This window comes from Sus scrofa, chromosome 1, assembly GCF_054392235.1.
Source record: "Sus scrofa isolate SSC_HxYL_T2T_F1_AM1 chromosome 1, Sscrofa_HxYL_maternal_Yorkshire_Landrace_v2.0, whole genome shotgun sequence".
Lineage (NCBI taxonomy): Eukaryota > Metazoa > Chordata > Mammalia > Artiodactyla > Suidae > Sus > Sus scrofa.
Window position 1 is genome coordinate 32,988,325 of NC_139383.1, and position 12,482 is coordinate 33,000,806.

General features: G+C 39.5%; 1 protein-coding gene across 4 annotated transcripts in view; it reads right to left on the reverse strand.

The window, feature by feature from the left end:
- Nucleotides 1-2,262: 2,262 nt before the first annotated feature.
- Nucleotides 2,263-12,482, reverse strand: part of TMEM200A (transmembrane protein 200A) — a 71,302-nt gene continuing 61,082 nt past the window's right edge. For all 4 annotated transcript variants that reach the window (XM_001927883.7, XM_085016064.1, XM_085016069.1 and 1 more), the window contains one exon: nucleotides 2,263-5,635. In XM_001927883.7, the coding sequence (XP_001927918.3) occupies nucleotides 4,144-5,619 (1,476 nt within the window). In that variant the 5' untranslated portion in view covers nucleotides 5,620-5,635 and the 3' untranslated portion in view covers nucleotides 2,263-4,143. The remainder of the gene's footprint in view (nucleotides 5,636-12,482) is intronic.

Below are 12,482 nucleotides of genomic sequence, written 5' to 3' on the forward strand. Positions count from 1 at the left end.
CATCAGACCATTTAATCTATGGCCATGGACCTTCATCCCAGGGCACCAAGAACCCCAGGTGTTTAGAGTTAGAAAGGACTTTATGTTGTTAATTCATCTCACATCACGCTTGAGGAACAAATCTCAAATTTAAGAAATTAATTAAAATTGAATGAATTAAAATTGGAGAGATTAAGTGATTTATTCAAGGCTACACAGCTGCGGTGGCAAAGTCATTGGGGGCATACTCTGCTCTTTGCACCTAATCCAGGCTAAGACCCCTCGGCTTTCCCACTTCTCAAGGGCACACCTCATGTTATGAGCACATTCTCAAACTCATATATCTAAATCCTAACCTACTGTACCTCAGAATGCAACCATATTAAATTAACTTGTAAAAGTTAATTAAGGTGAAATAAGGCCTCTAAGGTGGGGCTTGAATCCAACACGGTCATAAGATGACAATGACACATGTGGTCATAAGATGACAATGACACACCAGAGGCACAAAAAGAGTGGCCTTCTGCAAGCCAAAGAGACAGGCCTCAGGACAAGCCAAACACTTTGATCTTGGACTTCAGACTTGTTAGAAAATAAATAAATTTTTATTGTCTAAGCCACCCAATCCATGATATTTTGTATGGCAGCCTGAGCGAGAGAGTCCATATACTCCAAGGAGTCCATAGGCCTTAGAACTCTAAAGGACTAGAGGCAGCCAGTTCATGCTCCAGATTCCTGGGATTTCCCAGAAGAAGAAACGGAGTTTATAAGCAATTTGAAATATTTATAAAAGCCTAAGGGAAATGCACAAATAAATCATAACTAAAATTCTAGGTTTCATTGCTTTGGGGTAGAATTGCATAGTCAATATGGCAACATCAGATATTTCATATTCATCTGAAGCTCTACTTAGCAACACATGTCTTAGATTAATTTAAAATTAGAAATTTACTTATATTTCATAAAGTTGATTTGTCTTGTAAGTAAAAAAAAACCAGGCTTTTGGACAGAAAGGAGGCCGAAGAAAAATCACTGCTTCCAGCCCCCAATTCATTTATTTAAATCTTCCAAGATCCATGCTGTTTAATCCTCTTCAAATTGCTAGAGCTCTTTCAGGGGTGAACTGAGAAATTATATGGCTTTAGTCATTTGTCACATCAGGGGTGTTAGAGCCTTTGTTTTCAAATCTGGGAGTATCACTGACATTTGCTAAAATGCTATGTATCTGGTTATTTTCCTGAAAGTCAATGAAATTTTAAGTGAAAATGATCCCAAGTGTATTAGTCAGGGTCCTCCAGAAACTAAACTAATGGGATACAGACAGATAGATATGTATTATGAAGGACTGGCTCTCCTGATTGTGAAACTGAGAAGTTCTACAATCTGTCTACAAGTCAGAGAGGCCCAAGACAGCAGGTGGTGTTGTTCTAGCCCACATCCAAGGTCTAAAAACCAAGGGAGCCAATGGTCTAGGTCCCGGTCTGAGTCCAAAGACATAAGGACCAGGAGCACTGACCTCCTAGGGCAGGACAGGTTGGATGCACCAACTCAAGGAGAGAGAGAGAGCGAATCCTTCTTCTGCCTTTTTATCCTTTTCAGGCCTTCCATGAACTGTCATGTCCATCCGCATCAGTGAGGGCAATTTCGTTTCCTCAGTCTACCAATTCTTTTTTTTTTTTTTTTTTAAGCTGTGTATTTTTTCTTTTTTTTTTAATTTTTTATTGTTATTTCCCCAATACAATTTTTTTCTATTGTACAGCATGTTGACCCAGTGACACATACATGTGTACATTCTTTTTTCTCACATTATCGTGCTCCATCATAAGTGACTAGACAGAGTTCCCAGTGCTACATGGCAGGATCTCATTGCTAATCCATTCCGAAGGCAATAGTTGCATCTATTAACCCCAAGCTCCCAATCCATCCCACTCCCTCCCCCTTGGCAACCACAAGTCTATTCTCCAAGTCCATGATTTTCTTTTCTGTGGAAAGATTCATTTGTGCCATATACTCAGTCTACCAGTTCAAATGCTGGTCTCTTCATGAGATACCCTCACAGACACACCTAGAAATCTGGACATTCCTTAGCTCAGTTGACCTGACACATAAAAATTAACCATCACATCAAAATAACAAAATATGAAAATAGCTTAATTCAATAGGTAGATGGACATAGCTCTTTAACCTAATAGAAGCAAAATAAAAAAGCTGCTGTACCCAGTGCATATGTTAGAGTATCAAGCACCTTCCATAGAACACATATGAAAGTTTGAAAAACAGCACTTCCAGCAGAAATGTATTTTATTCAAAAAATAAAAGCAACTATAGGAAGAACACAAACTTGTATTAAGACTGGAGATTTATTCAATGCTTTATCATAAAACATTAAGCCCACTCGATTACAATACACGGGCTTAATGTTCTAACAAGTAATACTGTGCCTCAATCCAGGGAAGCTTTTGATGCCAATACAAGGTGGAACTGCGGGGAGCTACAAATACAAAGGTATCTTCCTTCTCCTTTTCCACAACAACTGCAATACTGATGTTCAGAAATGTTCAGGCATTGGGAAAAACCTGTAAAATTTCCTGAGTATTCCATTAAATATTTTTTTAATTAGATTACCTTATTGAAAAACAGGAAAAATTCTGGTGGAAAATCCATTTTCATAGTTATTCTCTTTGATAACTGAGAGCCACCATCCTAAGTATTTATTACACCATAAGAAAGTCTTTGGAGTTGTCATAAGGCTTTCTAGCACAAGGTAAATTTCAAGGCAATGTATCAAGGACTAAATTTTCTACAACGACCAACTGAGTGATATGTGCAGATGAAAGAAATGTCAAGGTTCACTGATTCTTTTCCGAATAACAGGATCTAAAAACTATCGGGGGAGAAACAAAGATGTGGGAATTAGTGGATATAAGATAATTACAGAGATGACTAGAAGAAGTTACTTAAAACTAGTTAGCATTAACTAGCATATAATATATTTTCATTCATTAGTCAATATTTTCTTCATATACATAATTATTTCAAGATAGTACTTCTAAACACTAAATTGTTTCTTTCATGTTTCTAGTCAGTTGCAAAGAAATTCCCATCCTCAATATCTAAAGTTACAGCTACTAGCATTTTGATATTTACCCCTAAGAATATCTGGCATTCTCAGCCATTGCTCTTGAATACATGGTTTCTTATAAAATATCACTAAAATAGAACTGGTATTGAAAAAGATACCTGGAGTTCCCATTGTGGCTCAGTGGAAACGAATCTGACTAGCATCTATGAGGACGCAGGTTCGATCCATGGCCTTGTTCAGTAGGTTAAGGATCTGGCATTGCCGTGAGCTGTGGTGTAGGTAGCAGACACGGCACAGATGCCCCGCTGCTGAGGCTGTGGTGTAGCATGGCAGCTGTAGCTCTGATTCGACCCCTAGCCTGGGAACCTCCATGTGCCGTGGGTGCAGCCCTAGAAAGACAAAAGAAAAGAAAAGAAAAGAAAAGAAAAGAAAAGAAAAGAAAAGAAAAGAAAAGAAAAGAAAAGAAAAAAGATAACACCTACTTAGAGCTCAGGGCCCTAGACACAACCAACTTAACCATTTAGTTCACATAGAACTAAACTAATTTTACCAATTCACGTTTTCTAGCTTGCACAAAAGCTAGATCTTTTCCCTTTTAAATAATTTAACCAATACTATATAAAAACAATTATTCAGAAAATCACACCTAGGATTTACATTCACAATCATTTAGAAATCTACGTTGAGTTTTGGGCCCGAATTTGGTACTTCTCATCCACACCTTGGTACCCTGCCTTTTCCAAACTGGACATTTCGTTCTATGAATATGACCATCAATGAAAGAACTTTAAAGTAAAGAAAAGGAACTTTAATTTGGATGGAAGTATTTTGTATTCATATTAACAAAAGAAAAAGTGCTTTCTAAGGAATGGAAAAAACAAAATCATATGTGATAATATAAAGTACTGCAGTCATAAGTAACCCAAAGATATAACCATCTCCATTACAGAATTTAAGCAGCCAGGCCTAATACACTACAAATTATTTGATTAAAAAGGCTTATAACCAAGGCTTTAACAAGGAAACACTGGTGAAAATAGGTTTAAAATATACAGCCTTGTAAAATAATAAATTTTTCAACATTAAAACCTTGTTTCAGAAGTTCCCCGCTTCAAGTTGTTACTCAAAAACTCATCATGTTCAAAACTCAAATTATTGTGAGATCTTGAAATCATAAGAAGCTTCTCCTTATTGGTAAAGTCTTTCTTGACGGCAGCTTGGGGCACAAGCAGCCTCTCCACTGGGTCCTCTTTGTTCTCTAGTTTCATATACCCTTTGCTGTTGCTTCGATCCAACCGAGGCCAACTTGGATGTTTCCGCTGTTCTGCTTGAACAGTTAGGGTGGAAGGACCTCGGTCTAAGTCTAAGGATTTTGAGTGGGACGAGAGCAAATGCAAGGATGTGTTGGACCCAAACTGTCTTCTAGCAGCCCCAGGAGACAAGAGCTGTCCAGCCCCAGGTCCAAGGGCCACAGAGGACTTGTACTGACTTGACAATGACTCACCAATGGAATTATTCCTTGGAAGAATCATACTGACTGGCTGGAAGGGCTGACTGCTATTGGGTAGGGGGAGCATCAGGGAGTCCATTGACAAATTCCTTGACCTACTTTTAAGGGTATCAGCATCCTCAGTGATGTTGTCTATACTGGGCTCATCAATAACACAGTTATTAAGTTTGATCACAGGCAATGTAAAAGCACTGATGGATGATGACACAATTGACTTGGTTTCACATTTCTTAGGGCCACTGGACTTATCCTCAGCTGTCTTGGAAGGAGGTGGATAGAGGCCACACACAGAGGCAGAGTTGTCAGAGAGCAAAGGTGGTATAAGATGCCCCAAACTCTTACTTTCATTTATCACAAGCTCATCTTCCTCAACAGAACTGTCCATCCGAAAACTGCTCCTAAAACCTGAAAAAGAAGCAATGGTGTTAGCTGCCAGTCTCGAGGCACAGGAGTTCCCATTCTGTTTTACTTCTGTTTCTCCCATTAAACCAGTGTAGATGCCGTTCATATGCTTTTGCTCCTTGATTCTTAGCGTGTGGATATCAATGACTGTGGAATAGATATCCCTCATGTGTATGATTTTGGTTTCTTTGTCACGATTCTCATGAAGAATGGCATTAGCACAAATGAAAATGAAAATGCCAATCCCCATTGTGAAAGGGCCAAGCATTTTCATCTTATCGGAATGCAAATGCTGCTCAAAGAAGCGAACCACCACACCGCCTTGGTTCCGGATGACCTCAGTTTCGTTTGTTGACAACGTTGTCTCAGCATCAATAAAATGTTCTTTCTGGGGCCAATATCCAAGGACTGCCATTGCAATTCCTACAATGGAGATAAGTACTCCTAAAATGAGAAAAAAACCAGATGGGGAATAAAGCCGGATTTTGCCTCGAACAACCACAACATCGGCCCGTGGTCGACGTCTGACTGGTTTCTTTTCCTGGGCAGCAGGTGATGGGCTGAGGTTGACATGATGCTGTGATCTGGCAGAGTCTTGCCTTTTCAAGGCAGCCAGGCCAGTTATTACTCCACCAGTTGCTATCATAGCTCAGCCTTTTATTCTGAAAAGAGGAGAAAAAGGTGACAATGTAAGTCCATTCTGAGGTATGTTCATCATTTCAGCCATTGCTTACATATTTTTGTTGTTGTGGTTCATATACTGCAATGGGGCAGATGAATATCTTTTTAATTGACGTAGTTTGGGTAGAAGTTTTGTTTATCAACTAAAGTAAAATTCTGGAGATTTTTTTTGCTGAATTAATATTTCTATTAATAATGAAATGTGAGCTCAAAGTATATTTTACTTAATTTTATCATTTGTTACATAAAACAGTTCCCTGGTCACAAGACACACATATTCCCTCCCTCCCTCTCTCTTTCTCTTTCTCTCTCTCTCTCTCTCACATACACACTATTTGTTATTTTAAAGAAATAGAAAGATCCAGAAAACTTACTAGGCACCAAACGCTATATTTATAGACAGAATATATTCCAGCAACTCACAGTTCTAAGGCCACTCTTGTGAAAGTCACCAGTGAAGTCTTAACTATCACATTTCATTCTCCTGCTCAATTCTCATCTTCCCTTCTTCTCTGTTTCCATGATATTTCTTGATGCCCTCCTTTCTCGAAACTCTTTTGTCCAGCTTTTTATCTAATCTTCCGGCTCTTCCCTGACCTCACTGACTATTTCAATTCTGGCTCATCTTCCCTCACCTAAAAGTAGACCTCTCCCTAAGTCCTGTCCTTGGTCATCTTCTCTTGGCATTCAGCTTCCCTCCTACCCCTCTACCATTGCCTTTAGGCTAATGAGTTCCAAGTCTCTATTTCAAACCACAGCCTGAGTTTCGATTTCACATTTCCAAGTCTCCACTGGGGAACTTATATACATACACTCATGCTCCACCAGCAAAGGTGAACTCACCTTTTACCAGTATTACTTGACTTGTCTGACTTTTTCAGCGTTCTCAGTTCTCAGGCTTGACTCCTCATAGTTCTCTTTAACTCCTCCCTTCTTCCTCTCATTTTACAACCAAGCTCTAAACCTTAGAAATGTTCATGAAAGAATGTCTCTCAGTTCCATCCCTTCATTCCAATTCTGCTCCTCCCAGCCTAGTGCAGTTCTTATTAATTCTTACCATTTATTACCATTATAATAACTTTCCAACCAGTCTTCCAAATTCCATTTCTCTTCCTCCACAATCAAGCTTACATGCTGAGGGCGGATTAATTATCCTAATACAGACCTCCAAAGAACTTTGTTTAAAAACTGGAAGTATGGATAAAATATTTCTCACTACCTGCCAAAGTTTTAATTGGGGATTTCAAACCCTTGGAATTTAGCTTTATCTCTGCTTGCTTTCATTTACATAAAACCAAAACGCAACAATATTCCCTATACTCCATACTAGACTGTTTCTGAGATTTTGTTAGTAAAATTTCATCTAACCCCCTTTTCTTCTCCCCCCATATTTCCCATATTATCACATACTCATTAAAACTAATATTCCACTTCCTTCATAAAGCCTTCTCAGAACTCACTAAGCAAATCCTACAAGAGTTCTTTCCTCAAAGCCTTTCGTCAAGTTTTCTATGGTAGCCACTGTACTATAATGTCTTAGTTCTTCCACTTCTTGTCGAACATCAAATTTAATTCATATTTTTATTACCAGAAACCTTTAATATAAAACACATAGCTAGTGTCACAAGATATTTGCTAAAATACTCAGTAAGAGAGTAATATTTTTCCTGAGATTTGCTGGATGACCATCATATTACTATACTAGCTTTCCTAGTTAAAAATTTGAACAAATTTAATACCAAACCAAAGCAACATTTTGTGAGTTGGTAAAATATTTGTCTTTATTTACAGTGAATAATTCTCAGGCTGCCAAATCTGACTGGTAGGAAGCAGAGGATATTTTCAGACCCACAAGGTCTCTGGCATATTTCTGAGAAGGTTTCTTCATGGCACTGAATTCTGTCGTGTAAGTTCTCCTTTTGAATTTCTATTTATAATTTCTGAATTATGTTTAAATAAGAGAGTTGTGGATGGTATCTACAGTTGTAGCTAGCTAAATTAGCTGGTGAGTAAATTTAGCCTTTGTTGGAATTATAACCTGGAATAAAATAGTTTAATGTTGGAAGAACAAACCATATTATAACCTATAGCTCTGGTCTATGGAATGTAGCCAAGTATACATCCTACAGTTTAGAACTTCTTTTTTTTAATTTTTCAAAAATTTATTTATTTTTAAAATTCTATTGGAATTCAGTTGACTTACAATGTTGTGTTAGTTTCAGGTGTACAGCAAAGCGAATCAGTTCAACATATACATATATCCATTCTTTTTCAGATTCTTTTCCCATATAGACCACCGCAGGGTCTTGAGTAGATTTCCCTGTCCTATACTGTAGGTTTTTGTTACTTATCTACCTTACATATAGTAGCATGTATATGCCAATCCCAACCTTGGCTAAAACAAAGCTTAGTGTCAACCTATGTTTTCTTGAACCAAAAACAGTTTCAGGAGTTTTGTTTTGTTTTGTTTTGTTTTAATGCTTAGATAAGATAGCAGATATCCCACTCAATTATTTCCATACGGAAGGATAAAGATTCAGCCTGACATCCTTCTGAATTGAATGAAAGCAAAGGCAAAAGGCTTTTAAATGGTTTGAAAGCAACCACCATGAATTGCCATTCCATAGACATTCCTTGTCTTCCCCAACTTGTTAAAACATTTTCTGCTAGTGATGCCATATTCTATTCCTGAAGCTGATAGAAAAAAAAGGGGCTGGAAGAGAAAAAATCTACATATTTTGAGAAAGACAGATGAGGAGAGGAAGGTGGAAAAGAGCAGCCAGTGACCAGACTTTTGTGAGCAGGCAAAGCCAGTTAGATGAGATGGGAAGAAAAGGCAAGGGCAGACTCAAGAGTGTGAATGAATGGAGGAAAGACCCCTGGAGGAGTTTAGAAATCAAGACTAGAACGAGGGGGAAAGGGAAGGCTCACACAGCTTCTGCAGCCAGTGGACCCTGGCCTGGCAGACAAGGGCACCAAGATGCCCAAGGATTAGCGAGCTCAGGTTGGGAGCCAATGTTCTTAATTCAATTCAAGACAATTCGACACTAAGTGAGCCTCTTTTAGGACTCGGGGCCCCACACTTACCCTGAGTCGGGAAAGTAAAAGAGCACAAACTCAGTCACTGCTCCAAAGAGCTTGAAAGCTAACCAAGAGCCTGAAATAGCTACATAAAACAGAATGCAGTAACCCCTAGAATAAAAGTTTCAATCAGGGAAGACCTTGACAGTAGGCTTCATGCTGGCAATAGCATTCTAACATTTATCACTGTGAATGGCAAAAAAAAAAAAAAAATCAAGTGAATGGACTTCAGGTCAAGAGAAATAGAGGCTGGGGATGGGAGCACTGGGCTGCTCTGAGCACACAGACGGCTCGAGGGAGGGGGCTAGAGAGGAAGGAGAGAGCTGGGTCCTGGAAAGGAGCAAGAGTCATTCCCAAACACTTGAATGGTACTCTCACATGCAATGGGTTTGGGGGAGATTGCAAAATGCTGTTGTGGTCATCTTAAGAAAATTAACCTCAACTTGCAGATGAAAGCCTTAATGGGGGACAGATATTGGGAAAGAGCATGCGGAGGCTAAAGACGTTTTTCAGTAAGAAGGCTAGTGAAACTCTAAGACCTAGAGGCAGTGAGTACACATCTTCATCTGCACCATCAACTTAGTCCAAAGTAGTCAGTATACACAAAGACAGCTTAAGTCTCCCTTTTTTATTTATGCTGCAAAGCCCCATCTTCTTGGACCACTTGGTTTGTGGGGTTTTTTGGTGGTGGTAAGGGGTTGCAGATAGGAACCCTGTCAACTCCAGTCTTCTTATTGTGACAAATCATAGCATTTTTTCTAAGTTTTAATAATGGCAATCATAGGAATAATAGCTAACGCACACTGCTTATAGCCAGGCACCATTCTAAGTGTTTTAGGCATAAAAATATATTTATTCACACAACAATTCTGGAAGTGGACAGAATCATGATGATCTCCATTTTACAGATGAGAAAACCAAGGCTCAGAGAGTTTAGATAACTTGCCTAAGGTCACACAGCTCGGGGGTGGCTCCAGAGCCTGTGCTCTTGCAGAATTTGAGATGCAGATGGGCTTCCAAATCTACTTTCACTTGAGGTCTTCTTTCCCTGTCTGTTTTTCTTATTTTGATTCCTGTTTCTCTCAAATCACCAGACCCTAAAGAATGCTTTGTGCCTTTAAAACTAGGACCATGAACCCACTGACTTGCATTTCTCAAATCACACTGACAACCTGGGGAAAACCACGGGGAGTAGAGGACAGTGAGGCCCATTCTTGGGTGAGCATCAGCTTGTCACATCTGCCAAAGTCCCCTTCAGCACAGGAAGGTGCTGGCTCAGAAGGGTCCACTCTCCACCCCCTTTCTCCCCTTCTCTCTACCCTCCTCGGTGGTGTAGGACCAGAACTTACTTCCTCAAACATCCATGCAAAGCATTTTTCTACACTGAATTTTATTTTGTTAACTTGACCACAGAGTTTTTGTTGATCAGTCTCTCTAGATCTGAAGCTTCACTCAAACTTTTGGAAAGCAAAGAAAGCCCTGTGGTAGGTATTCCACCAGAGACTCCCTCCTAGGTGGACATTGTTAATTTGTGTAGACAGTCATTCATGCAATTAGTAAAAACTGATAATCTGGTACTGTAGTAGACATAGGACTCAAAATGTGTATTCTATCCTGAAAAATATAATGATTAGCAGTGATCTTGTTGAGGAGGTCATTCAACTAGTTGTAAATAAACCTAACCATAGGGTCCGCCAGACTCAGCATTTCCATATTCTCCAAAAAGGTATCATCATTTTGTCAAATGCCAAACTAAAAGACAGATATACTTGTATTGACAACCCAAAACAAAAAACAATTAGTTTGGGTTAACTCTTGGCTGCATATAGATGATCCTATTTTTCATTCCCAGTGTTCATAAATCAGCTACAATTTTATCAGCAACAGCTATCAAGATTTCCAGCCTAAATTTTGCACAACACACCTTCTGCTTCACGGTACAAACCAGGATCCTTCTGGGCTATCTCCTGAACTTTGGAATCATACCCATTCATGGCAGATCTCAGAGATTACCAGTGGGAATCCAATCTCATTTGCTGTCTTCCTCACTACAGACATAGATTCCTGCGTTCTTTCAAGCACTATGTTACTGTCTACCTTGGGTGCATCTCCCCTCTGGACCTTGTTTTTTCTATGGCAAATCAAAGAAGCTCTTTGCTCTTGACTAAGAAGATTTCTGCCAGTGTATCATGTATTAACACTACACCATCCCACCTAAGTGTCAAGTTCATCCTCTCCTATTCTTGATCTGATTATATTTCTAAAAGCCTTATTGTTGTTGCCCTTTACCCTTTTCATAAGCTTAAGCTTTCTGGAATTTGCTTTCCATCGCACTAATCCATGCCAGTTTTTATTCACACCCCGTACACTTAAGTCTTCTTCTGACCACAATGACCTACTAGTCTGACCACATGTGAGCCTGCTCTACACCAGACGTGATTCTAGATGCATTCTGATACTTATGTCTGCGGTAATGGTAGATGGTGAGACGAGCAGAGTTGAAAGCTTTAGAAAACTCAAAACATTCCTTTCAGCCAGCTAAGAACCAAAAATGTTGTCTAAGATCCAACAGTGAATTAGAAGAAAGAATAGGATTGGAATTCAAGTTTTCCAACTCCCAGTCCAATGTTCATTTTTGGTTAGACATTTCTTTTTCGGTTTTTTTTTTTTGTTTTTCATGCCATCTCACTCTACCTCACAGAGTGCTTGGAATGTAATAAGTTCTCAGCAAGTTTATCTGCTGATAGTGAACTGCCTTGCTGAATGCTTGAATATGAGTGAAATATGTTAGAGAATTCCCATCGTGGCTCAGTGGAAAGGAGTATGACTAGTATCCATGAGGAAGCAGATTACATCCCTGGCTGCATTCAGTGGGTTAAGGATCTGGCATTGCTGTGACCTGTGGTGTAGGTCACAGATGCAGCTCGGATCCTGAGTTGCTGTGGCTGTGGTGTAGGCCAATGGCTGCAGCTCTGATTTCAACCCCTAGCCTGGGAACCTCCATATCCGCAGGTGTGTCCCTAAAAAGACAAAAAGTAAACAAATATACAAAATAAATAAATATGTTAGGCACCAGGGACACAAAGTTAATAACACCCAGGCCCTGATTTCAAGGAGTGTGGAGTCTAGCTGGAAAGCTGTCAAAGTACATGGTTTTTTTTGACCGAACCCATGGCATGTGGAAGTTCCCGGCCAATGATGGAACCCGCACCAAAGCAGCAACCCAAGCCACAGCAGTGACAATACCAGATACTTAACCTGTTGAGCCACCAGGGAACTCCAAGGTACACACTTAAAATGAATCAATTGCTCTGATGGAGGTATACCAGAGAATGCCCTTCCACACCGTCTGGAGGAATCAGGGGAGACTTTTGAGAAGCAGCAGCAGGTCACAGAGACATGGCGCATCAGGAGGAGTTAGCCACACAGATTCTAAATCATCCTCATTCCTCACTGTTTGACAAAGGTCCTTGCCCTATGGTTTTTCTTCCTCTTCTCAGCTGAAGTGTGCTTATTATTTTAAATACATTTGATAATTGTTTTACTTATACGTCTGAATTTTTATTCTTATCTTGAGGTTTAACAAGTTGCCAGACGGTAAGGCTATCTGCCAAAAGGAAGTAAAAATTAATCTAGGCCTTCAGGACCAAACAAAAGCATTACATAAAACCCCCATGTGGTATCCACAAATGTGACAGATGGAAATATTTTCTGTTCAAGCTAGAACAGTTTTAGGACTTCCTTCCC